This window comes from Chenopodium quinoa, unplaced genomic scaffold, assembly GCF_001683475.1.
Source record: "Chenopodium quinoa cultivar QQ74 unplaced genomic scaffold, ASM168347v1, whole genome shotgun sequence".
Classification (NCBI taxonomy): domain Eukaryota; kingdom Viridiplantae; phylum Streptophyta; class Magnoliopsida; order Caryophyllales; family Amaranthaceae; genus Chenopodium; species Chenopodium quinoa.
Genome location: NW_018744718.1, coordinates 1,817,670 through 1,844,797, shown reverse-complemented (window position 1 = coordinate 1,844,797; position 27,128 = coordinate 1,817,670). Strand labels below are relative to the sequence as shown.

The window sequence follows — 27,128 nt, the reverse complement described above, 5'->3', positions numbered from 1 at the left end:
TCAGTTCAATTCAGCTTAGTTCAGTAAATGTGAACAGGCCCTTAGATTCATCGGTTGTGGTTTATGGGTTCATGGGTGGTGGGTAATGGGGTTGTGGGTTGTGGTGGTTTCATGGTGCTTGGTTGTGGTGTTGGTTGGTGTTTCGTGGTGGGTATTAAAGGTGGGATTATTTCCAGATTACGTAAAGGTGGGATTGTTTTAAGCAAAATTGACAAAGGTGGGATTATTCTTTTCAAATTTTTCTTTTCATTAATAATGCTTTCAATCTTTTGCTTAAGAGTCCGCAATCCCCAAGTTTTTTGTGAGTAATATGTAACGGAGGGAGTATTTTTTGTTAACAATTTGATTAAAAAAAGGGTTGACACTTGATTACCAGCGAAAGTACCTTGTGTTACATTTGCTACCCGTTTAATTTTTTATTTTATTTTTCTACCACCTAAAATCAAATAATTAAAATTTTACTACCACTTAGAGGAATCGTTAAGGTTTCGTTAAATTCATTCAAAAAAAAAGTAACCTAGCCACCCTGCCACCCCTTCCCCCTCACCCCTGTCGGCGACGACGCCTAGAGCTTCGGCCAGTGCCAACGCGAACCCACTCCCTTCCCTTTCCCCCACCCTACGCAACCCCCCTTCCCTTTCCCCCCACCGGAATTTGCCCCCAGCTTCGTTCCTCCCCACCGAAATAGACCCCCCTCCCCTTCCCCTACCCTTTTCGGCCATCCCTAACCCTAAACCACCACCCCAAACCACTATAAGCGAAACCCTAAATTCGTTTTGGGTTAAGGAAGACCAAAAAGGGTAGGGGAAGGGGAGGGGGTCGATTTCGGATGGAGGGATGGAACAGGATTGGGGGGCGGATTCCGGTGGGGGGAAGGGGAAAGGGGGTGGTTTTGGTTCGGGGTGGGGGTCGGGGCAGCATGAACGTCGGGGAAAGGGTAGGGGGGATGCGTAGGGTGGGGGAAAGGGAGGGGGTGGATTCGCGCCGGCGCCGAACCGTAATCAACCGGTCCGGGTTACGGTCCAGACCTGTTTATTCCGGTCCGGTTTTGGACTAGAATGGACCGGTTGTATTCTTTTCTCTCTCTCTCTTTTTTTTTTTTTTTTTTTTTTTTTTTGTGCTTTCCTATTTTGCACCTAGAGTTTATAAATTACAAGTTTTGTACCTAAATTTTTTAGAAATTGAACCTTAAATTCTAAAATTTTCACCCAAAAAATTACAAATATACACTTTCGACCGGAAACCCGGAATTGCCAATTTTTGCGGATCGAAGACCGACCCGAAATTCCCCGGTCCGGTCCGGTCCAATTCCATTTCTGTACACCCCTAGATATACTAGTGTACTACATAAATTCCATTCCATGGTATAAAGTTCATAAATTGTGAGCAATAACTTTTAGATAAGGGGAATATAAATTTAGGGTACTGCTATATGTAGCCCCTAGGCCAATATGCATCATTCTATAAGTATTAAGTTGGGAATTTATTGATAATTCACAAGTAAATCGATGTAATAAATGTTTATTTATTATCTATTCTTTCCACGGTTAGCTTCTTTAGGGCTGCGTATATCTTTTTGTATAAACTTATCCTAAATATAAAGTCATATGTGTAAAATTTGTAGTTAAAGTTACTTCTATTGTTTTTTTATTTTTTTATTTTATATTTAATTTTTAAGGGCCTGTTCAGTTATGTTCAATTCAGTTTAGCTCCAATTAATTCAATTCGTAATTTCCTTCTTTCATAACAATTCATTTTAGTTGCTTTCAGTAAATTAGAGCAGACCCTTAAAATACACTTCTAAACCGATACAATTATTACAAAGTACTTCGTACAAATTAAAATACACTCTAAAATTGATTAAATATCGTCCCAAAATAAATTAATATACACTCAATGCACATACTTTGTGTGTGCAATTGGACAAAAGAGTACTATAGTAATTTTTTTTATTTTTTTTTATTTTTTTTTCACTAGACAAAATGCCTTGTTTTTCTCAAGGCTCTGAGTTAATTGTAAGATCAAGGATAATCTTAATTGTCTTTCTCTGCTCACACTTACCCCTTTTTCCAATTTTTTTTTCTAAGCCCTTCATTTGGATTTACACCTTTTTCCAATTTTTTTTCCCCTCTCTATCCTTTTTAGTAATCCAAATTAATAAGTATTCCATAATTAATTAGTTGTACAGTATTACAGTAATATCTGTATTTAATTGTTTTTTTTTTTTTCAGATTATTTTATTTTATGAAAGGTGTCATTTTATTTCTTTCTAAAAAGCTGATTTAGAGATTTCTGATTTGTATCTTGTTCGAAAAAAAAGAACTAATCTTTTTCTAGATAAAGTGAATAAGCTTTTTGTATTTATCTTAAAATACTAGGATTATTCTGTAATTTACTTAAAAATTACGATATAATGAGTTGTTGATGACTCTGTAGCTTATTCACATTCCTTTTGTTAGCAGAAAAATACAAAAAGCAAAAAAAGTAAGATAAAAAATAAATATAAACAGAATTGAGGTAAGAAGACAGATTGGTTTACTAGATATTTGGCATTATTGGTCTATATTGGCTGTTTGATTCATTGAAAAATGGAAACTTTTTTCTGGGTTTGGTAGGAGTTTTTTTTTCCAAAGTTTAGGGATTTACGAAGATTAGAAAACTTGATATTGGGGAGACTAGTTGACATTTGACATAGAGTTTTACAGTTTTAGAGAGAGAGAAAGGGAGTTTTATTAGAGAGAGAAAGACAAAGTTTTGGTGAGAGAGAAAATGGGTTCTTATGGAAAACTGGCAAGAAGGGCTTTGGAGACTGAATCACCAGTTATGGTTCAGGTAACAGTTATAAATTTTCATTTTTTTTTTTTATAAATTTTGATTTTGTTTGTTTTTACTAATAATTTTGTTTTTAGCATTCCAAGTAAATGCGAAATTCGAAATGGGGTTGTCTTGTTAATCTCAAAAGTACACTATAATGTTTGATTTTCTGTAATTTGAGGTTTTTTTTTTTCTTTTTAAAATTTAATTTAGCTTTACTGGGTCTGAATGTTTGTGCAGATACAAGAATTATACAGGGCTACCAAAGATGCAGTGTCCTTGGCTCAGGTTTGTGATTTTTTCTTTCATTTCCTGAAATTATGTGTTTGGAGTGTTATTGATTCAAACTGATTAACTTTTTCCAGTATGATCATTCATGTTGATTGCTAATTTTTTGATGATTTTGGGTGTTTGGGGCTATAGAATTATCGCGAATTCTTGTATTAAAGACGGTCTGATGGCTGATTAGGCCAAGGTTGTTGTCATGGGGATTGAAAATTCTATAGATTAAGCTATTTCTTATGTGAATTTTGCCCAAATGTTTACGCTGACTTTGACTTGGACTTGGTGATGCTTGCTTCAAGTCTTAGGAATTGTATTGTGAAAGGCTGTGGACTATCTTTTAGTCTTTGAATAGCTATGATGGTGATGTGTTTTTGAGCCACTAAGTGAAGTAAAGGGCTGATTTTGATGGATGGTAGGTGGTATAAAACTTGGAAGGACTTTTCTGTTTTCCAGGATTGTTCGCGGAAAATTTTATTAAGACATGTTGCTGGCCGTCTGTCCCCTTGAAGGCTTTCCATAGCTTTATTGGCCCTTAATGGAACTTATTATTTTGCGTTTCTTTATAAGCTCGTATATGGGAACTTTATTTTCTAATCTAGAAGACTTGAACCTTTGATCTCCAAAACTTGGTTTTGTAAGGTGAAAACAAAGCCTGAGTGGTTAAGAATTCGTCGGTTTATGTTGTTTTGGGAAGAAGGATTAGTCATAGTATGTGCTTTGAATTTTGATAGAATTTCCATAAAAACTTTGCAAGCTGCCAAATAAATAAGCAGCTCTATATTTAGTATAATGGAAATTAAGCATTGTGTAGAATAGCTGTTAAATAAAGTTCCAAACTAGTGGATGCTTTTAGGTCTCTGAGTAAGAGGACGGACCTTTAATTAGGGTTAAACAACAACAGTTGGAACAAAGTAATCTTTAGAATCTTTGCGAAGTTGAAAGGGCCGCTGTCAAAATTATAAGCTGACTAAAAGAATGTGGATGGGAAAGATAACTAGTAAAAGAAAAAACCTCCATTAACCCTTTAGTAGTGATAATTGTTTATCTAAAAATCAACTAGAGTTTGAAAAAATAGTATTGAGCATCTAGTCATGAGCAAGTACCTGGACTTTCTGATATCAAGAAATTGTTGCTAAATAAGCTTAGTTTATATGCTCTTGAATCATGTACTTCGTACATTATGTGTCATTTAAAAAAAAAAAAAAAAAAAAAAAACTAAATTTAAGTGCTCGACATTTTTATTTATTGTATGAGTATGATATCTGATCTTTGTCAGCTGCAAATAAAGGTTTGGACTCTTGAATATAAATTTAAGATTTGCTTGTATGTTTTGCCCAACAGTATGCAGTCAGCTATGAAGTATTTGGGAGATTCAGTTTGTCAAGATATGTCTCTCTTTTTTTTCTTTTTTTTTTCTTTTTTTTTTTTTTTTTTTTTCTCTCTCTCTCTTTTTTTCCCCTCTTAATTTGGTGGGAGTGGGTAGTGGTCTAGTGGAGGGAGACTCCATATCTATCAGACTATCAGGCATCTTTCTGGATTAAGTTCAATGTTGCTTGTTTGTTTAACGTTGATATTTTGTTTAGCAGATTGGAATTCCTTATGTATCTTTTGAGAGTTACAATTGGTCCTTTATTTTGACAGCCCTCACTTTCTAATTTTTTTGTGTAGGGTGTCGTATATTGGCAGCCACCGAAACAAGCATTGAACAAGGTTAAGGAGCTTGTATGTGAGCCTAGCATTAGTCGGTATGGTGCTGATGAAGGCATCCCTGAGCTTAGAGACGCCCTGATGAAAAAGGTGAAAATTTATAATCTTAAGAACAAGATTAGTTTCAACCCCTGCATTAACGCACAGTTGTTATGAATTATACGGTGCTTGCCTTAGTGTTTGCTGATTTATTCATCTTACATTCAAAGAATTGATGCTTGCTGACTAGTTTTCCTCTTAACACTCTACTGAACTGCTTGTGTCGTTTCACTATTCTCATGCCTTGTGATATAAAATTCGCTTAAGCCGATGAAGATTTTGAATAAGTGTTTTGTTGCTGAAAAGTATGAATTTAGAATTGTGATTGTTAAATGATACTTGCCAACTTGTTTACATTGCTGATATGTATGCTTTCAACCATCACAGCCTTAAACTTTGATAGCAATATGCGTGACATCTCTCAGTTGTTGAGGGGTTGGGAATGCTGGTGTTTGTCTCCCTCTCCCTTGGCTTTGTAGTTTGCTCGTCTATTTTTGTCTACATATGCCCTCCTTACCCCCAAAAGATAAAAAACAAATAGTTAGGCATAGAATAAGAAATATAAGGCCTATGCTGCTAGTAGTTGTCTATCTTCAACTCATCATGCTTTAATATCTAAGCATGTTGGCTGTAGCTCAGTATCATTGTATTTGATTTTATGTGATCTAGTTGTGGACAGAGGTTTCTTTTATCTCCTTCTCTGCCCATTATAAATTGTGTATCAGTATATGTCATCCTTTATTTTCCTGGGGGCCTGGGGCTCATCCTGTATGGAGATTATCATAGCGTTATGTAAATTAAAATCCTCCATACATGTCACTGTTACTTAGAAGGTGCTTAGATAATTTAGGTCTTGACCTAGGAGCACCTGTAAAATGCACATTTCTTCCTTAGAATTTAACATTGTTCTGGGATTTTCACTTTTGCAGTTGCAGACAGAGAATCAGCTGAACAAATCAAAGATTATGGTTACTGCTGGTGCAAACCAGGTTAGTAGAACCGGTTGCCTTTCTCTTGTGGTGACATCGTGATTTATAATGCAGGCTGATATTTCGAAATTTTATGAGTGTCATGTGCCACCTGATTAACATCTATTATCTTCAATTCTCCATATACACATTAAGGCAATCTCTTGAAATTTTTTGCAGATTGTATGTTGTTATGTTCTATTTCTTTGAGTTATGATAGCTTAGTTTGACTTTTGAGCTCTGCTTGGCCCAAAGTCTTCTTGAGCTGTTAATGCGTCAATTTGAGCTCTTCTAGGCAATTCCAAAAGCTTAATTTATGCACAAATGCCAGGAAGTAGAGCTATGTAGTATGTACAAAATATTTAGCACTCAAAGTATAATAATGCCCAAAAGTATGTTAATAATCACTGTGATAATGTTCAAGAACACTTTGTTATTTTAATCAACAGATTATTTTTGATTGATTCTGAAGTTTGTTGTCTTTTCGGTATTTGGTCGCAAATACAAGACGAATTAAGTTATAAATACCGGGATCTACTTGAGAGCAACTTGATTAAAATTCAACAAGAGCTCAACTTGATCTATCTTGGTAACTATCTGAGTTGAGCAGATCTAGTTTATAGCTCAATCACTACTGTTAATCTGTTATTGATTGGTTTCAGCTTCACTTCCAGCTTTTATATGTATAAGTACTTAAGTACTGTCATTTATATTTTTTCATTGAGAAATTGTGAAAGTTAGGAAAGTAAGATCACCAAATTGAGATCCTTTCCTGATCAAAGTAAGTGAAAGGTCTAAAGCTAAACATAAGTTGCAGCTTGACAAATTCCTTCAATTCCTGTAATTTCAGGCATTTGTGAATCTTGTCCTTGCACTATGTGATGCTGGGGATTCTGTGGTCATGTTTGCACCATATTACTTCAATGCATACATGTCCTTTCAAATGACTGGCGTTAGCAACATACTAGTTGGTCCTGGTGATCCAAAAACTCTATATCCAGATGCAGGTGAGAAGCTTTATTTTGTCAAGCTTATCCTATATTGTTGGTACTTGCAGTATCCTTTTTTTGTAAAATGAGCTTTTTGAAGTTGCACTGATCTGCTAAGCTCTGTTGATGAAAAGTGGAGTTATTCTGGTCTGGTATCATCATAACATGTCCATATTTCTGGTTGTCAGTTTGCAAGATAAAGATCATATCATGTAATTTCTACCTAAGCTGTTCAATTAGATGCAGGGGTCTTTCTTTGTGGTATAACATTGTCAAAGATTTTTGACTATATCAATATACATGTACAATTTACAAGATTTTCCTGGGTCCTCTACTCTTGTATCCTTCCTTCTTCCCTCGCCTCGATCTTTCTCAATCCAAAGCCCTAACAATCACCTTCATCACCACTTACCCACCACTCCCTTTTTTAGCCCATAAATAATTCCACTCTTACCCCCTGTGATAATATTACCCTTTAATTCATTGATTTCATTCCCCTCATTCCAAGTATGACATTAGTAATAACTTGTTTGTGTGTGTGGACAACTGATCGAAAGTAGGAAGAATGTTATGTTTAGGGTCAACGAGTTAAATGGTCTTTTTTTAAAGTTCTCATAGAAAACACTATCTTAATTGTTTATTGATTGGCCAGCCACCTGTTGAAGTCTGTTTTCTTCACATTTATTGTCATCTTTCATTTTACGATGATTGGTTCACATGATACTAATAATATCATAACTGAAGCAAATTAAAATCATATAATAACCTGGTTTTGTCCTTGACAGTTGCATTATTTCTACAATGTTTTGTTGGAGACCCTTTACGAATGTATATGTTTCTTGTCAGACTGGTTAGAGCAGACTCTCAAGACAAACCCTCCACCAAAGGTGGTCACAGTTGTGAATCCTGGAAACCCATCAGGGACCTATGTACCGGAACCTCTCCTCAAGGTCCTCTTCTTTTTCTTTATATCCCTTAAATGCTTCCCCTTCAGCTATGCTATACTTTAAAGGTTCGACCAGAATATTTTGATTTGTTTGTGCAATTATTTGAAACCTTCTGATTATGTTTCCACTCCTTTTTCCTCGAGTAGAGAATTTCCGATCTTTGTAGAGAAGCTGGTTCTTGGCTCATTGTAGATAATACCTATGAGTAAGTTGCCTCTGATTCCATTTCTAATCATAGTTATTATACTACTTTCTTTGTGCTAAACAATTGTGTAAATAAATGTTCAATGGTTGATCAGTAGTAGCCATCATAAAAAAGCAACTACCTGTCTTTTGAGTCTATTTGCTCGTTGCTTCTTTAATCTTTATTCATATTCAAGATTCACTCTGATTAGATCTTTCTATTTCCATATCTAAGAAATTTACATGAGAGATATGATGCAAGTCCTTCGTACTACAATGCCGAATCCCCTTTTGTGCTCATTGAACAGGATCTTTGACATGATAAGTGTAAGTGTGTCAGCATACTTGTGTGATCAAGACAAACTTTTTATTAGGGGATTCTCACCCTAATTTCATATCTGAGAAAAAAGTTGATGGAATTAACGAGTTGGGATTCTGTAATTAAAAAATGAAAAATTACTTTAACTGCCAAAAGCAAGGCATAAAGCTAAAGAGATTTTTTTTGTTTCACTTTGTTCAATGGGGCGAGAGAACAGGTTTGTTTCACATGTTACTTTTGTTTTTTAATTTTAGACTGCTATTGGAGATTTTAGGAGGGAGAGTATTTGTCCAGCTAGCTTCTTCCCTACACATATGGAGAATTTTTGTCCCGCTAGTTTTTTCCCTTCACTTATTCCACTTCCTTTCGACCTCTCCTCACCTACCAGCTCCAAATTCCTAGTTTGCTTTTTTTCTTGAACTTATTCATATACTTGTAGCTGTTTTTTGAGAATGCTATTTCTGACTTCTGTATACTGGGATGACGCCTAATTAATACAGCTGCCTCCAATGTCCAATTAGTACCTTTTTTGATATCTGTGATTTATTTGCAAAATACATGTTTCAGCTTCCACAACCATACAGTATCTTAATCTTAGAATGAACTCTACTTGCAGGTATTTTATGTATGATGGCCGAAAGCACTCATGTGTAGAAGGAGATCATATAGTCAACCTTTTTTCTTTCTCAAAAGCCTTTGGAATGATGGGATGGCGTGTTGGATATGTAAGCAACAATTTGCCTTTTGAAGCTTGTGATATTGTCAAATTCCTGTGAATTTACTCCTGGATGTCCATATCTAGTACTATGTTTTTTTAGTTAAAAAAAGTGTTTTTTTATCTGTTTAATTCTCGAAGAAACAAACAATAGATGAAAGGAGATATCTTTACGTGCAGATAGCATACCCAGCTGGAGTAGACGGGTTCCTAGATCAGTTGCTGAAGGTGCAAGATAACGTCCCAATCTGTGCATCCATAATTTCTCAACACCTGGCACTTTACTCGATGGAGGTAGGAACAGATTGGGTAAAGGACCAAGTCAAGGACCTAGTCAAGAATAGAGACCTTATAAAGGAGGCACTTTCTCTCTTGGGTGAGGGTGCTGTTAAAGGTGGAGAAGGCGCTATCTATCTATGGGTGAAGCTTCCTGACCAGTTCCAAGATGACTTTGCAACGGTTCGTTGGCTTGCTCGCAGGCATAAGGTGGTGTTGATCCCAGGAAGCGCGTGTGGATGTCCTGGACACTTTAGGATATCCTTTGGTGGTATGCCTGAAGCTGAAACTGCTATTGCTGCAGAGAGGCTCAGAAAAGGCTTGGAGGAGCTGTTGAAAGATGGAATGGTGGAGGAATGATTGAAGCTTCTTTTTATTTGTCATTTAAAACATTGATTGAAAAAAAAGGCAAGTTGTTGCTATAAATGTAATGACTTGTATAGAATGACCAAAAGTTCCCTCCACAGAGAACAAAGAAATTGGGAAAATTATTTGCAAACTACCATAAGATTAGAAAACTTAAAAAATAACGATATAAGGTGATCTACCATTTTCTCACAACAATATTTTTAATGACAAATGAGTAAAAGAATTTTAGTTGGGAGTTGTACATGATACCTTATATTGAATTTCTTGCATGTCTTATGTTTCACTAGAAAATTATTCAAAGTATATGTAAATTCAAATATTTCAAAAGATTTTTCTTTCTTATTAATTTTGACCAAATGTGCTAATGCAAGCTTCTATATATATATATATATATATATATATATATATATATATATATATATATATATATATATAAAATAAAAAAATAAAATAAAATAAAATTTACTAATATGAGAACATTATGTATGTGCATGCTCTCTTATTAGATTGATAATATATTTTAAGTAAAGCATAAGCCATAAAATAATAAATGTTCGAAATATACTGAAATTAGCATAAGAAAATATCCCCTAAAAAAAAGCATAAAGAAAAGTTTTAAACCTTTGAATTGAAGTACTACAATAGATAAATACACTGCTATAGTAAGGCAAAGCTAACAAATTGCCAATATACCTAAAAAACATTATGAAGCAAGAACTAGTTATCATATAACTCTACAAATGGATCTTTCTATATTGATCAAGTTAAAAATTATCACCATAACAACTTTGTGGGCCTGTTAACGTGGCACTCTCATGGCCACAATAAATAACGTGGTCCATTCTCTCTCTCTATCTAGAGAGAAAGAAGAGAGAGAGAGACGGGTTAGGAAGGGTTGGGGGTTGAAAATAGCCATGGAAAGGGGGAAATCAAGATCAAAAGGAAAGGGGAAATTCACTCCTCCCATTATATATGATTGAGGTATTTATAGGGGTGAAAGTGTGTGTCATCTAGGGTTTGATGCGGCGCAATCATTTAAGGACAAGTGTCCTGGGGGCGCCGTTTTTTTGCGCCTTTCTCGGGATTAACACATATCATTCTAAAGTATTAAATTGCTCCAACTTCTGTCTACTTTCTCTCTCTACATTACTTCTTATTTTGGTCTCTATCTTGATCGTCGGAGGCGAATATTCAGTTAACCGAAATATTCGTTATTTTGCAGGTGTCCAAGACTAGGGCTGGCAATCCCTGACCCGACCCGATAACCCGAACGAACCCGACTAGAAATTAATGAGAGAAACCCGAACCCGACCCGATCTGAACCCGAATAACCCGAATTCGACCCAATTTGACCAAAATTTCATATTTCTAAAATCGTAATAATATTAAATTTTACACTATTTTTTATTGTTTCTAAGCATAACCCGAAATCTGACCCGAACCCGACCCACTGACCCGAATTGCCACCCCTATTCAAGACTGTCTGGCTGTAATCATGACCTGTATCTCGAGGGATAAAAAAAACCCTGAAACAGGTGCAACACATAGAGCTGTCATAAGTTGACCCGACTCGAAATACTGACTCAAACCCGATTATTAACCGACCCATCTGAACCCGAAAAAATGGTGACCCAAACCCGACCTGACCCGACCTCAAACCGACCCTAGACCCGAGTTGACCCGAGTATGTGAGACCCGAACCCGAACATGAACTGAACTGGAGATGACTGTAACCCGTAAATTATTGACTTGAACCGAACCCAACTTGAACCGAAATTGACCCAAACCCGTTTTAACCCGTCAAAACCCGAATTTAACCCGACTTGTTACTAACCTGACTTGAATTCAACCCGACTCGTTCCTAACCTGACCCGAATTTAACCCAACCTGTTATAAACCCGATCCGAAATCAACTCGACTTGTTATTGACCTGACCTAAATTCAACCCGACTTATTATTGACCCGACCTGAATTTTACCAGACCTATTACTAACCCGACCTAAAAATTCAACCTGATTTGTTATTAACCCGACTCGAAATCAACACGACTTGTTATTGACCCGACCTAAATTCAACCCAAATTGTACCTAACCCGATTTCAAATCACCTTAAATACAATTTAGACCACCTTATTATTGTCGATCAAATCATTTTGTTTAGGGAGACCAAGTCGGTCCAGGCCAGCAAAAGAAAGGGGCATCATACTCAAATTTAAGAGATAAATATAATACATATTTGTTTTATGGTCAAAGGAGATAATTATCTTCCTAAATTATAGACTATAGTTCCCTAGTATATTGCCATATATATTATACTCAAAGGAAATAATTAGCTTGATAAAAATGATAATTATCTATCTATATTTAGTTGAACCCGGATATGACTTGACTTGGAATTGACCCGACCTGATTGTAACCTGCAAATTATTGACTTGAACAAAACCCGTCTTAAATCCGAAAATAACCCGACTTGAAAATTACCAACCTGATTATTACCCGCAAATTATTGACTTGAACCGAACCCGAGAATGACCCCCTTGAAAATGGTCCGACCTGATTATAACCCGCAAATTATTGACTTGAACCGAACCCGACTCAAAGCCGAGAATGACCCGATCTGATTATAACCCGCAAATTATTGACTTGAACCGAACCCGACTCGAACTCGAGAATTACCCTAACCCGTTTTAACCCGAATTAAACTCGACCTATTGTTCACCCGACCCGAATGTAACCCGACCTATTATTAACCCGACCCAAACCCGATAAGAATTATGACCCGAATAAAGCATGACCCAACCCAAACCCAACCCGCATAAGTTATGGAATTAATCTGAATTGACCCGACCCGAGTTGACCCGACCACTCTTACCAACCCAAACCCGACCCGTTTACCCGAATTGACAGCTCTACCCGAAAATAAAAATTGACGAAATGTTTACCATGGTCCCTAATACCCTCCGGGAGTGCTGGGTGGAACCATCCAATTTGCCTTTAAACGACCAAGTTACCGGTTTACAACTTGCACCGATTTCATTAACTCAAGCCTACCATGAACATTTATGACAACATATAATGACCAAATATGGTTCCAAACGGCATTATATGACCTCGAGATGTATCCTTTAAAATCTCAATGCTTTTCCACACCGGGCCTCGAAACAATCGAAATTTCTCAAAAAGTGTGGATAATAGCCTTCAATTTTGGATTTTTTTTTACTTTTTTTCGCCTGGATATAAAATTTCCGAAATGTATACAATGGTCCCTATTGCCTTCCGGGAGTCCAATTGGATGGGTGGAACCATCCAATTTGCCTTTAAACGACCAATTTACTGGTTTACAAATCGCACCGATTTTATTAATTGAAACCTACAACGAACATTTATGAAAACAAAATGATCATATATGGTTCCAAACGACATTATACGACCCCGAGATGTATTCCCAAGAATTTCAAGACTTTTCGACATCGAGGCTCGAAGACTCCAAAAATTCTCAAAAAGTGTGGATATAGCCTTCAATTTATGAATTTTTTGACATGTTTTTGGCCCGGAAATAAAAATTGGCGAAATGTTTACCATGGTCTCTAATACCCTCCGAGAATCCAATTGGGTGGGTGGAACCATCCAATTTGTCTTTAAACGGCCAACTTACCAGATTACAACTTGCGCCGATTTTATCAACTCAAGTTTACCACAAACATTTATGACAAAATATAATGATCATATATGGTTCCAAACGGCATTATATGACCCCGAGATGTATCCCCTATAATCTAAAGACTTTTCGACACCGGACCCCGAAACCTCCAAAATTTCTCAAAAAGCCTTCAATTTTGGAATTTTTTTACTATTTTTCGCCTGAAAATAAAAATTGCCAAAATGTTTACCATGATCCCTAATACCCTCCGGGAGTCCAATTGGGTGGGTGGAACCATCCTATTTGCCTTTAAACGGCCAATTTACCATTTTACAACTTGCACCGATTTCATTAATTCAAGCCTACCACGAACATTTATGACAACAAATAATGATCATATATGGTTCCAAATAAAAGACATTATATGACCCAAGATGTATTCCCTATAATTTCAAGATTTTTCGACACTTGGCCCCGAACACTCCAAAAATTCTCAAAAAGCGTGGATATAACTTCAATTGATGATTTTTTTGAATTTTTTACTCCTGGAAATAAAAATTGCCGAAATGTTAACCATGGTCTCTAATACCCTCCGAAAGTCCAATTGGGTGGGTGGAACCATCCAATTTGCCTTTAAACGGATAATTTACCGGTTTACAACTTGCGCCGATTTCATTAACTCAAGTCTACCACAAACATTTATGACAACATATAATGATCATATATAATTCCAAACAGCAATTTATGACCCCGAGATGTATCCCCTATAATCTAAAGACTTTTCAACACCGGGCCCCGAAACCTCCAAAATATCTCAAAAAGTGTGGATATAAGCCTTCAATTTTGGAATTTTTTTTTACTTTTTTTTGCCCGAAAATAAAAATTGCCGAAATTTTTACCATGGTCCCTAATACCCTCCGGGGGTCTAATTGGGTGGGTTGAATTATCCAATTTACCTTTAAACGTCCAATTTACTGATTTACAACTTGCACCGATTTCATTAAATCAAGCCTACCACGAACATTTATGACAACAAATAATGATCATATATGGGTCCAAACAAAATTATATGACCACGAGATGTATTTCTCAGAATTTCAAGACTTTTAGACACCGGGCCCCGAAGACTCAAAAATTTCTCAAAAACTGTGGATATTAGTCATTAATTTTTTGCACTTTTTTTCACCCGGAAATAAAAATTGCCGAAATGTTTTCCATGGTCCCTAATACCCTCCGGGAGTCCAATTGGGTGGGTGGAATCATCCAATTTGCCTTTAAACGGCCAATTTACCAGTTTACAACTTGCACCAATTTCATTCACTCAAGCCTAGCTACCACAAACATTTATGACAACATATAATTATCATTTATGGTTCCAAACGGCATTATATGACACCGAGATGTATCTAAAAAAATCTTTTTTCTTTACGCACCGGGACTCAAAACCTTCAAAATTTTTAAAAAAGCATGGATATTAGCCTTCAACTTTGGAATTTTTTGACTTTTTTTCGCATGGAAATAAAAATTGCCGAAATGTATACCATGGTCCCTAATACCCCCCGTGAGTACAATTGGATGGGTGGAACCATCCAATTTTCCTTTAAATGACAAATTTACCGGTTTACAACTTGCACTGATTTTATCAACTCAAGCCTACCACGAACATTTATGGCAACAAATAATGATCATATATGGGTTGAAACAACATTATATGACCACAAGATGTATTCCTTAGAATTTCAAGACTTTTAGACACCGGGCCCCGAAAACTCAAAAATTTCTCAAAAAGTGTGGATATTAGTCTTTAATTTTTTGACTTTTTTTCGCCCGGAAATAAAAATTGCCGAAATGTTTACCATGGTCCCTAATATCCTCCGGGAGTCCAATTGGGTAGGTGGAACCAACCAATTTACCTTTAAACGACCATTTACCGATTTACAACTTACACCGATTTTATATGGTTCGAAACGTCATTATATGACCCCGAGATGTATCCCCTAAAATCACGAATCTTTTCGTCAACGGGCTCCGAAACCTCCAAAATTTCTCAAAAAACGTGGATATTAGACTTCAATTTTGGAATTTTTTGACTTTTTTTCGCCCGGAAATAAAATTGAAGAAATGTTTACCATGGTCCCTAATATCCTCCGAGAGTCCAATTGGATGAGTGGAACAATCCAATTTACCTTTAAACGACCAATTTACCGAATTACAACTTGCATTGATTTCATTAACTCAATCCTACCACGAACATTTATGACAACAAATAATGATTATATATATAAGGTTTCAAACGACAATATATGACCCCGAGATATATCCTATAGAATTTCAAGAATTTTCGACACCGGGCCCCGAAACCTCCAAAATTTCTCAAAAAGTCAATTTTGGAATTTTTAGACTTTTTTTCACCCGGAAATAAAAATTGCCGAATTGTTTACCATGGTTCCTAATACCCTCAAGGAGGCCAATTGGGTAGATGGAACCATCTAATTTGCCTTTAAACGGCCAATTAATTACCGGTATACAACTTGCACCGATTTCATTTACTGAAGCCTATCAAGAACATTTATGACAACATCTAATGATTTTATTTGATTCCAAACGGAATTATATGACCCCGAGATGTATCCCTTTAATTTTCGAGGCTTTTCAACACCTGGCCTCAAAATCTCCAAAATTTCTCTAAAAGCGGGGATATTAGCCTTCAATTTTGGATTTTTTCGACTTTTTATTGCCCTGAAATAAAAATTGCTGAAATGTTTACCATGGTCACTATTACACTGCGGGAGTCCTATTGGGTGGGTGGAACCATCCAATTTGCCTTTAAACGGCCAATTTACCGGTTTTACAACTTGCACTGAGTTTATTAAATCAAACCTACCACGACCATTTATGACAACATATAATGATCATAAATGGTTCCAAATGGCATTTATATGATCCTGAGATGTACCCCCTAAAATTTAAAGGCTTTACGATACCGGGCCTCAAAACGTGCAAAATTTCTCAAAAACGTGGTTCTTAGCCTTCAATTTTGAATTTTTTTTTACTTTTTTCGCCGGAACATGAAAATTACCGAACGTTTACATGGTCCCTAATATCCTCCGGGAGTCCAATTGGGTGGGTGTAATCATCCAATTTGCCTTTAAACGATCAATTTACCGGTTTACAACTTGCACCATTTTATTAACTTAAGCCTACCATGAACATCTATGACAACATATAATGATCATATATGGTTCCAAACGACATTATTTGACCCGCATATACATTCCCTAGAATTTCAAGACTCTTCGACACCGGGCTCGGAAACCTCCAAAATTTATCAAAAAGCGTGTCAATTTTGGAAATTTTTGACTTTTTTTCGCCTGAAAAAAAAATTTGCCGAAATATTTTCCATGGTCCTTAATACCCTAAGGTATATCCAATTGGGTGGGTGGAACCATCTTATTTACCTTTAAACGACCAATTTATCGGTGTACAACTTGCACCGATTTCATTAACTTAAGCCTACCACGAACATTTATGACAACAAATAATGATCATACATGGTTCCAAACGACATTATATGACCCTGAGATGTATTCCCTAGAATCTCAATGCATTTAGATACCGGGCCCCAAATCCTCCAAAATTTCTCGAAAACCATGGATATTAGCCTTTATTTTTGGAATTTTTAGACTTTTTTCGCCCGAAAATATTAATTGCCGAAATGTTTACCATGGTCCTTAATATCCTTCGGGAGTCCAACTGGGTGGGTGGAACCATCCAATTTGCCTTTAAACGACCTATTTACCAGTTTACAACTTGCACTGATCTGATTTCATTAAATCAAGCCTACCAAGAACATTTATGACAACATATAATGATCATATATGGTTCCAAACGTCATTATATGACCCCAATGTATGTATTCCCGAAAATCTCGGCTTTTCGACATTGTGCCACGAAACCTCCAAAATTTCTCAAAAAGCGTGGATATAAGCCTTCAATTTTGGAATTTTTTTTACTTTTTTTTCGCCCGGAAATAAAAATTGCCAAAATTTTTACCATGTTCCCTAATACCTTCCAATGGTCTAATTGGGTGGGGTTAATTATCCAATTTGCCTTTAAACGGCCAATTTACCGATTTACAACTTGCACCGATTTCATTAAATCAAGCCTACCACGAACTTTTATGATAACATATAATGATCATAAATGGCTCTAAATGGCATTATATGACCCCGAGATGTATCCCCTAGAATTTCAATACTTTTCGACACCAGGCCCCGAATCCTCCAAAATTTCTCAAAAAGCGTGAATATTAGCCTTCAATTTTGTAATTTTTGACTTTTTTTGCCCGAAAATAAAAATTGCTGAAATGTTTACCTTGATCCCTAATACCACCCGGGAGTTCCATTGGGTCGGTGGAACCATCCAATTTGCCTTTAAACGACCAATTTAGATCGATTTACAATTTGCACAGATTTTAATAAATCAAGCCTACCACGAACATTTATAACAACAAATGATGATCATATATGGTTTCAAACGACATTATATGACCCCGAGATGTATCCCCTAGAATTTCAAGACTTTTGACACTGGGCCCCGAAACCTCCAAAATTTCTCAAAAAGTGTATTAGTCTTCAATTTTGGAAGTTTTTTTATTTTTTTTTTGCCTGAAAATAAAAATTGCCGAAACGTTTACCATGGTCCCTAATAACCTCCGGGAGTCCAATTGGATAGGTGGAACCATCCAATTTGCATTTAAACGACCAATTTACCTGTTTACAACTTGCACGATTTTCGTTAACTCAAGCATACTACGTACATTTATGACAACAAATAATGATCATATATGGTTCCAAACGGCATTATATGACCCCGAGATGTATCCCCTAAAATATCAAGACTTTTCTACACCGGGCCTCGAAACCTCCAAAATTTTTCAAATAACGTGGATATTAGCCTTCAATTTTGGAATTTTTTTGACTTTTTTCGCCTGTAAATAAAAATTGTTACCATGGTCCCTAATACATTTCGGGAGTTCAATTGGGTGTGTGGAACCATCCAATTTGCTGTTAAACGACCAATTTACCGGTTTACAACTTGCATTGATTTCATTAATTCAAGCCTACAACAAACATTTATGACAACAAATAATGATCATATATGGTTCCAAACGACATTATATGATCATGAGATACAACGGTCTACAACAGCCAATTTTATTAACTTGCACTGATCCCGACTTGAACCGATATTGACCCTAACCCGTTTTAACCCGTCAAAACCCGAATTTAACCCGACTTATTTCTAACCTGACATGAATTAAGCCCGACCCGTTCCTAACCCGACCCAAATTTAACCCATCTTGTTACAAACACGACCCGAAATCAACCCGACTTGTTATTGACCTGACCCAAATTCAACCAAACTTGTTATTGACCTGACCTGAATTTTACCAGACCTATTATTAACCCGACCCAAAAATTCAACCCGATATGTTACTAACCCGACTTGAAATTGACACGACTTGTTATTGACCTGACCTAAATTCAACCCAAATTGTTCCTGACCAAATTTTAAATCACCTTAAATGCAATTTAGACCACCTTATTATTGTTGATCAAAGCATTTTGTCTAGGGAGACCAAGTCGGTCCAGGCCAGCAAAAGAAAGGAGCATCATCCTCAAATTTAAGAGTTAAATATAGTATATATTTGTTGTATTGTCAAAGGAGATAATTATCTTCCTAAATTATAGACTATAGTTCCCTAGTATGTTGTCATACATATTATAGTCAAAGGAAATAATTAGCTTGATAAAAATGATAATTATCTATTTATAGTTAGTTGAACCCGAATATGATCTGACTTGAAAATGACCCGACCTGATTGTAACCTGCAAATTATTGACTTGAACATAACCCGACTTGAATCCGAGAATGACTCAACTTGGAAATTACCTAACCTGATTATAACCCGCAAATTATTGACTTCAACCGAACCCGACTTGAACCCGAGAAGTGAATCGCTAAACATCGCCCGCAAATTACCATATAAAGCCCACAAATATGACTTGGTGTGACCATTATGCCCATTTTCTAAAATTGAAATAATCTCGGTTTAAAAAATGTGGAGCCGTACTGGCTCGCCGGGGGAGACCGGAGGGCAGGCCGGAGATGCGGGGGAAGCCGGAGGTACGTCGTCGTCGACGGAAAACGAGGTAAGTCACCGTTAAAATTCACGGTTTACCGTCGGAGTGGCTCCGGCGCCTAGGATGGACGCCCAAACCGTAGCCTGGACGTCCAAGCCAGACGTCAGAACCACCACAGTGGCGTCCAGCCCAGACGCCCAGACCACCAGACTGGCGTCCTGGCCAGGCGCCACTCTACTGGCTGAGGCGGCCCTGCCAGGCGCCAGTCCAGTGGCTGTGGCAGCCCTGGCAGACGCCACCTTAAATATTAATTTTTTTTTTCTTTTTTCTTTTTTTATTTTGTTGTTGTTTTTTAAATTTTTTTTTTAAAAAAAAAAATCGAAAATGATTTTTTTTTAAAAATTCGAAATGGGTTTTTTTTAAAAATAATTTTGAAAATTCGAAATAGATTTTTTAAAATTAAGTTTGAAAATTCGAAATGGTATATTTTTAAATTTAGTTTGAAAATTCGAATTGGGTTTTTATAAAAATTAAGTTTGATTATACATAATTATGCTTTTTTTTTTTGTGTTAATTCTGTGTAAATATAGAAATTAAATGTATTATCCGTTAAATGTATTTATTATAATATATAATTGATGCAGGATTATGGTGGAGACAGAAATGATTACAGTGGGATATTTGGACATGATGGTCCATTCGAAGAAGCTCAACAGGCGATTGATTGGGCAAAACAGGTTGCAATTGCAGCTGGATTTTGCTTGGTAGTAGTAACTCATAAATCTCAACGGGATGGTAGAATGGATCGCATTTTGAGATGTGACCGTTATCGCAAAAGAGAAGAAAGAGATTTTCGTACAGCCACTCGGTTTGATACAAAGCGGAAAGGTTGTGGGTGTGAGTTCAGAGTAAAGGTTCGACAACTACGGAGTCGTGACGGTTGGGAAGTGATTGGTTACTCTAAATGGGGGTATCACAACCATGAGATGATAGTATATGAAGAGGGTCATCGACAGCTGAGCGGCTTAAGTCCTGCTGCGAAACTAGTTGTGAAAGAAATGAGTGATGCTCAAGTCAAGCCTGCTAAAATATTAGCATCTGTGTTAGAGAAATTTCCAGAAGACCATCCAAACCGAAGACACATCTACAATGTCAGACAACAACTCAGGTTTGAACGGTCAGAGGGAAGGAACCCTATACAGCAGCTGCTACACCAGGCACAATCACGTGGTTACCTGTTCTGGTTTGATTCTGATGAAGATACAGCGGAGGTGACTCATCTTTTCCTTGTGCATCCTGATTGTGCTGATATGATCAAGTCTTGGCCATTTGTGATTTTGATCGACTCAACGTACAAGACAAACAAGTACAAGTTCCCACTGGTTGAGATCATGGGGATGACTCCAACGAACCATAACTTTCTGATTGGTCATGCAATCATCAAGGATGAGACGGCTCCAAGTTATTATTGGGTGTTGGAGAAGCTGAGAAACTACATCGGGCCTAATGTTCATCCAGCAGCCATCGTCAGCGACTGTGAGGGAGGTCTCTTTGCCCCCATAGCAGATCTGTTTCCAGAATCGAACCACTTATTGTGCACATGGCACATCAACAACTGCGTGAAAGTGAAAGCCTACAACCTTTTCAACAAGAATTTGGAAATGGCAGAGAGATTGGTGAATGGTAAGTGCGGAAGATCCTACAGGCTACCACAGAGGAAGCGTATGAGCGAGCATTGGCTAACTTCAGGGATTCGTACCAGTGGTGTCCGGCACTGGTGGACTATGTGATGCAGCAATAAGTCCCTCACAGGGAAAAGTTTGTCAAATATTGGACAAACCAGGTACTTCATTTCGGGAACACTACAACATGTAGAGTTGAGAGCGCTCATAGAGCTACCAAGGACTGGATTGATTCATCGACCGCTGCTTTGGATACACTGTTCGATAGACTTAACAAGTCAATTGAAACTCAGAAGAACGGCATCATGAACTCTCTAGAGGACTCCAGACGACGACATGGTACGATGTATAGCCATTTTATATTTAAGATTCTCCATGGTCGTGTGTCGCACTACTGCTTGGGGTTGATTCTCACTGAGCTGAACAGGATGAGGGACTTGGCTGACGAAGTGTATGCTCGGTGTGGGTGTGCTATTGCAGTAACTCATGGATTACCCTGCGCATGCACCATTCACTGCGTTATTACAGAAGAAAGGGCGTCGTTACATGTTGATCAGGTCCATTCATTCTAGAGGACGCTCGTTATTGGTGAGCATGCAGACACTCAAACGGCCGACCGTGAACAGGAGGAGTTGGAGCAGTTTCGTTCGATGTACGACCGAGTGTCCTCCAGCCATCCTTCTATTATTCGTGACGCTACTCATGTACTTCATGACATGTTCCACACGTCTACCTTAGATTATGAGGAACCCGAAGGAGTTGACCGTCCTCGAGGTCGACAACGGCGGAACAGGAGTGCGTTTGAGTATATCCGTGGTCTTGGTCGTGGTCGTGCTCGTGGTCGGACATCGTCATCTAGTCATAGTCAATCTTCATCGTCTGTGAATATGCCCCTAAGAACTGGTACGTTTTGGTTGTTTACATTGCACATAGTTTTAAAGTGTTACTCCTGCCTTCTTAACTGTCTATAATTATATGGTGAATAGGAAGAAACGATGTTGATCAGTTTCCGTACAAGGAAAGGATACCTGCAATCATCATGTCGTACTTGGAAGGGTGGAATGATGTAGTCGGAGATGGTAACTGCGGATTCCGGGTCGTGGCTGATGTTTTTCAAATGGGCGAAGACAACTACGGTTTGGTGCGTCAGTTGATGTACAGCGAAATTGCCTCTAACCGAAATGTTTATCGTCATGTGTACCAGGATGACTTGGATGGCGCTCTGCGGCGTATCCGGTGGGGAGGTGGACCTTGCGCCCAAAATCATTATTTTGACGCGCCCCTAGATCTGTTTGCTGTTGCAAACATTTACAAATGCGCAGTCATGCATTTCGGCTTGGGAGTGCATAGTCAAGCTTATTATCCTTGTACCACGGTTCTCCCTTGGCGGTCGCGTGAGACTGTCACCACACCGGTCAGAGAGGTAGCTATTGCGTTTCTTGGGTCGTCATACAGACATTTCATCCGACTAGACATGTCATCCGATTTTCCAGTGTCACCGATTATACCTCGGTGGTACACCATTCGCACAGCGAGCGTAGAGGGTTGGGATGCGCTATATCATGACCGGATCCACGAATGGAACACCCTAGCTGCATTTTAGTATTTCATGTTTACATTCTTCCTATGTAATCTTATTTGTACGTTGCTCTTTTAATGAGAACATTAATCTTTTATATTGTATTGCTTACTGCATTCTATATGTTGCATGGGTAAGTTGCGCGGATCCACGAACGGTTATATCAAAATTTAAAAACAGCAATGATAATATGTTTAAGTTGGAAGCTAAAAGAACAATCTAAAATGTTACAAACTTACAACATAATGTCCAATTTAATAAATTAAAACGATAATATTTAAAGTGCTCTATAAATAAAATGACAAAACCATCAGTAATCCCTCCTCGACGACGACTCCCACTGCGCAAGGGTCTGTTCCAGACTATCAACAACAGCTCTCACTGTTGCACTCATGCTGTCCTTCTCAAGAGAGAGTTTCTGTACGTCCTGCATTATCTTTCCCATCCACTGCATACAACAAAAAATAAAAGATGAAATACAATAACAACATATAAAACTTAATTAAAAGACAACGATAAATATAATATGAGACATACCGCTTTCATGGCAGTAGGCGGTGGCACATAATCATCATCGCTGTGGTCGAGATCTGCGATCAACCTCGGGTGCGAATACCGGTTGAACCATTCCATGTAGTAATGGTCACACATGGGAGGAACCCAGAGGGCGGCCGCTGCAACTCCGCAGTCCATAAGCGGGCCACCATCGGAAACTGGTCCCACGTCCCGGTCATGATATCCGGCCATTGCACGACGTAGTCCCTCGACGATGCAGGTCGGACCGCCTTCATCGGGCATGCCGGGGGAGGAGGGACAACTTGGACAAATCCAAGCTGGCGAAGACAACGCTGGGGCATGTACGCCTTGACGATCTCACTATACTGAATGAGTCCCGTGTACAGGGTCCTGGGTACCCTAACACTAGGGTTCGGGCCAAAAGGCATCCAGTTCACCTGCACATAGTTTTAAAATTTAATAACATGAATATAATATGTGCAAATAATAAAATGTAGAAACAATTTATAAACGTTACCTCTAAGGGGGACAGCCTGTCCAGCAATAACCGTATCGATCGGAGGCGGTCAACGGACTTCTTCTCCGAGCGCGGACTCCACGCACAAGCACGCGGCATCCCCTCATCAATAGGAACCGGGTCACGATGTGGTCGCAATGCGGGAAAGTACTCGTATATCCAGGTCTACAATAGAGTCAGACACCCAGTGATACGTGCCGCGTCAGCCCGACTCGCAAATCCTAGTTGGCGATACACATACGCCAACGTAGCCGATCCCTAGGAAAAATGGCCTACACTGTCGGGGTCACACGCCTCTACTATGTCGCGTGGCCTGAGCTTGTTTCCGCCGCTCTTATCCGGAAACAAGGTACATCCGAGGAGTAGAAAAACATAAGCACTCAGCTGTGCGTCGTGCGTCCTACGTGCACTGGGGTACAAACACCGCTGCAACACGGATGCGATCTTCACACCGCCGTGTTCCCAAACATCAAGCGCCTCGGTGTACAGTGCAGCCCTGTCCACCGCCAACAACTCCGCCAGCAAATTTGCCTGATCCGCATCAGCCACAGCACAAAGTCGTTTACCCTCAACACGAATCCCCAGAATGGCCTTGACGTCATGTAACATGATCGTCATCTCACCGAACGGAAGGTGGAAAGAGTTTGTATCCGGCTGCCATCGCTCAATGAAAGCCGTGATCAGCGTACTGTCAATCTTATCGTGCATGGTGGCAGGAACGTGATTCACCCCAGTGCCCTCCAGTCGCTCGAACATCTCGCTCTCCGCCGGCCAAGCCTCAGCCCATGTACGCAAAAAGCTACAAGTCTTTTCCCGGGTATGACATTTCAACAACCCCGTAACTGAAGGCCTCTCCTGGTCCTCCCAAATACGGGCAGCTATGTGTCCTAGAAAGCTAAAAATCACACTCCCGTCAACAGGCCCACCGGGCACCTCACTCCTAACAACCCAAGAATCATTAACGACCCTCGACCGTTTCCTGCTTTCCCCAGATACAGTGGACGCAGATGATGTGCCAGATCTACTAACAAACCTACCACCCCTACCCTTACGCACCTCCACCATATGTGTCTCGTACATGTCATCAACCCTCTGACTAAATGGACCGTAATCATCATACGGTCCACTGCCATCGTCCACATCCTCATCCTCATCCGCACCCTCCTCCTGCTCCTCCTCTTGGTCACCCTCCTTAGCATCATCATTATCGTCATCGTCATCCTCATCCCGACGGTGGATCCGTTCTCTACGAGCCGAGGCCGAAATACCACGGGATCTAACATGTCTATGCCCCGACCTCTCCACTGAATAGCTTCTACTAAGAAGCTCTACATTCTTCCCCGCACCATGACGACGCAGTGGATTCTACAAAAAATTTAAAAATATATAAACATACAAAAAATTATACGAAAAATAGCTACCACTACCCAAATCAAATAAACTAAAAACATACTAACAAATTAACATAATAAAGAAACTAACAAAACACTTAAATAAAAATAATAGAATAAAAAATACACTAAGAAATGAAATAAAACCAACACATAAGAATATATATAAACATAAATAATTCATTCCCAATTAAAATAAATTAACTAACCAAAAACAATATCAATAATAAAAATTAAAATAAATTAACTAACCAAAAACAATATCAAATGAACAAAAAAATTTACTAACAAATTGAAATTGAGAATAAAAAAAAAAATGTACAAATAAAACAAACAAATAATTGTAAACAAAATATAAACATAGAAAAAATAGTTGTATTTTTAAAATGTACAAATAAAACAAACAAATAATTGTAACAAAATATAAACATAGAAAAAATACAACAAAATTTATAAAAATAAACAACAAAATATAAAAACAATTGAAAAAGATATTACACAAAAAAAAAATTTAAAAAAATATTTTAATACAAATAAAAAAAGGGGGGGGGCGCCTTGGCTGGACGCCCAGCCAGCGGTGGTGGCGCCAGCTGCAGACGCCGCAACCAGTGGGCTGGCGCCTGGGCTGGACGCCATAGCCACGGCTGCGGCGCTTTGAATAAACGCCACAACCGTGGCTATGGCGTCCAGCCCAGGCGCCAGCCTAGTGGTTGCGGCGTCTGCAGCTGGCGCCACCACCGCTGGCTGGGCGTCCGGCCAAGGCGCCCCACCTCCGTCACGACGGTTTTCCCTTTTTTTTTTTTTTTTTTTTAAACAAATTGTACCTTGCCTCCTTGAGACCTCCTTCCCTCCGCCGCCGCCGCCAATTCCTTGCCTTGCCGCCTCGACATTGCCGTTGTTTGAATATTTTTTTTTTGAGATGTTGAAAGAAGATGAGCGATGAGAGTGTGAGTGTTTTTTTTAGGTCAAGGGCAATATTGTCAAATCAAGTGAATTTTGTGGGCTTTATGTGGAGATTTGCGGGCGATGTTTAACAAATCCCCCCGAGAATGTCTCGACTTGAAAATGACCAGACCTGATTATAATTCGCAAATTATTGACTTGAACCAAACCCGACTCAATCCCGAGAACGACCCGACCTGATTCTAACTCGCAAATTATTGACTTCAACCGAACCCGACTCTAACCCGAAAACTACTCTAACCTGTTTTAACCCGTGAAAACCCGAATTAAACTTGACCTATTGTTGACCCGACCCGAATGTAACCCGACCTAAACCCGACCCAAACCCGATAAGAAGTATGACCTGACGTGACCTGACTCAAGCATGACCCAACCCAAACCCCACCCGCATAGGTTATGGAATTAATCTAAATTGACCCGACCCGAGTTGACCCGACCCACTCTTACCCAACCCGTTTATCTGAATTGACAGCTCTAGCAACACACAATTGTCTCCCCTAATTGGCACTAAGGGCACATACAATCATCAAACAATAAGCTTGACACAACAAAACTCTGAACATCACTAATAAGTGGGAAAATACAAATAAATGGAGTGTGAAGCTTAAAACATAATAGTGATTTAGAGTCACAAAACAACAATTCATCCAACAAATATGTTGTGTGAAAATTTTGAGTCGATCATACGAAATTTGACCTTTAATCGAGCAAATAATTAGCAACTCAAAAGAAAACGAAGAACCTTTCCTCTTTAGTCTCTACCTTCTCTTTATTTGCAAGTGTGTTTTGTTGATTTAAAGAAGTTTCCAACAAATCCAGTATATCCTTCCAATATTGTGTGTTGAAACAAGAAATTGGTCAGTTGATTACTTGACCGATTTTCTTTCCTGTCAGTTCGAGTTTCAATAAGGACAGGTCAGCGAGGATGGGGCAACCTGCAGTTAAGCCGATTCCTTGTCTACGCCACTTTCTTCTTACACGTCGGTTTTTTCCCCGACCAAAGTTTTTACCTATGCTTTTTTTCTTTTTTTTTTGGGGTTTTTTTTTTAAGTTATACCCCAAACTTTTTCGTTTTTTAAGCTGT

General features: G+C 38.4%; 1 protein-coding gene across 1 annotated transcript; it reads left to right on the top strand.

The window, feature by feature from the left end:
- The first annotated feature begins 2,424 nt into the window (after positions 1-2,424).
- LOC110703312 (aromatic aminotransferase ISS1-like) lies at positions 2,425-9,852 on the top strand. Its single transcript, XM_021881098.1, has 9 exons — positions 2,425-2,832; positions 3,055-3,102; positions 4,768-4,896; positions 5,775-5,834; positions 6,664-6,820; positions 7,649-7,752; positions 7,896-7,954; positions 8,868-8,976; positions 9,147-9,852. The coding sequence occupies exons 1-9, from the start codon at positions 2,770-2,772 to the stop codon at positions 9,600-9,602; spliced, it is 1,185 nt and encodes a 394-aa protein (XP_021736790.1). The 5' UTR covers positions 2,425-2,769; the 3' UTR covers positions 9,603-9,852.
- The last annotated feature ends 17,276 nt before the right edge of the window (positions 9,853-27,128 follow it).

Bases quoted from the DNA above. Each gene is read 5' to 3' on its own strand.
- LOC110703312 (XM_021881098.1), top strand. From the start codon at position 2,770: ATGGGTTCTTATGGAAAACTGGCAAGAAGGGCTTTGGAGACTGAATCA. The intron at 5,835-6,663 runs GTTAGTAGAACC...CTGTAATTTCAG, and splicing joins TTACTGCTGGTGCAAACCAG to GCATTTGTGAATCTTGTCCT. The intron at 7,753-7,895 runs GTCCTCTTCTTT...TTCCTCGAGTAG, and splicing joins TACCGGAACCTCTCCTCAAG to AGAATTTCCGATCTTTGTAG.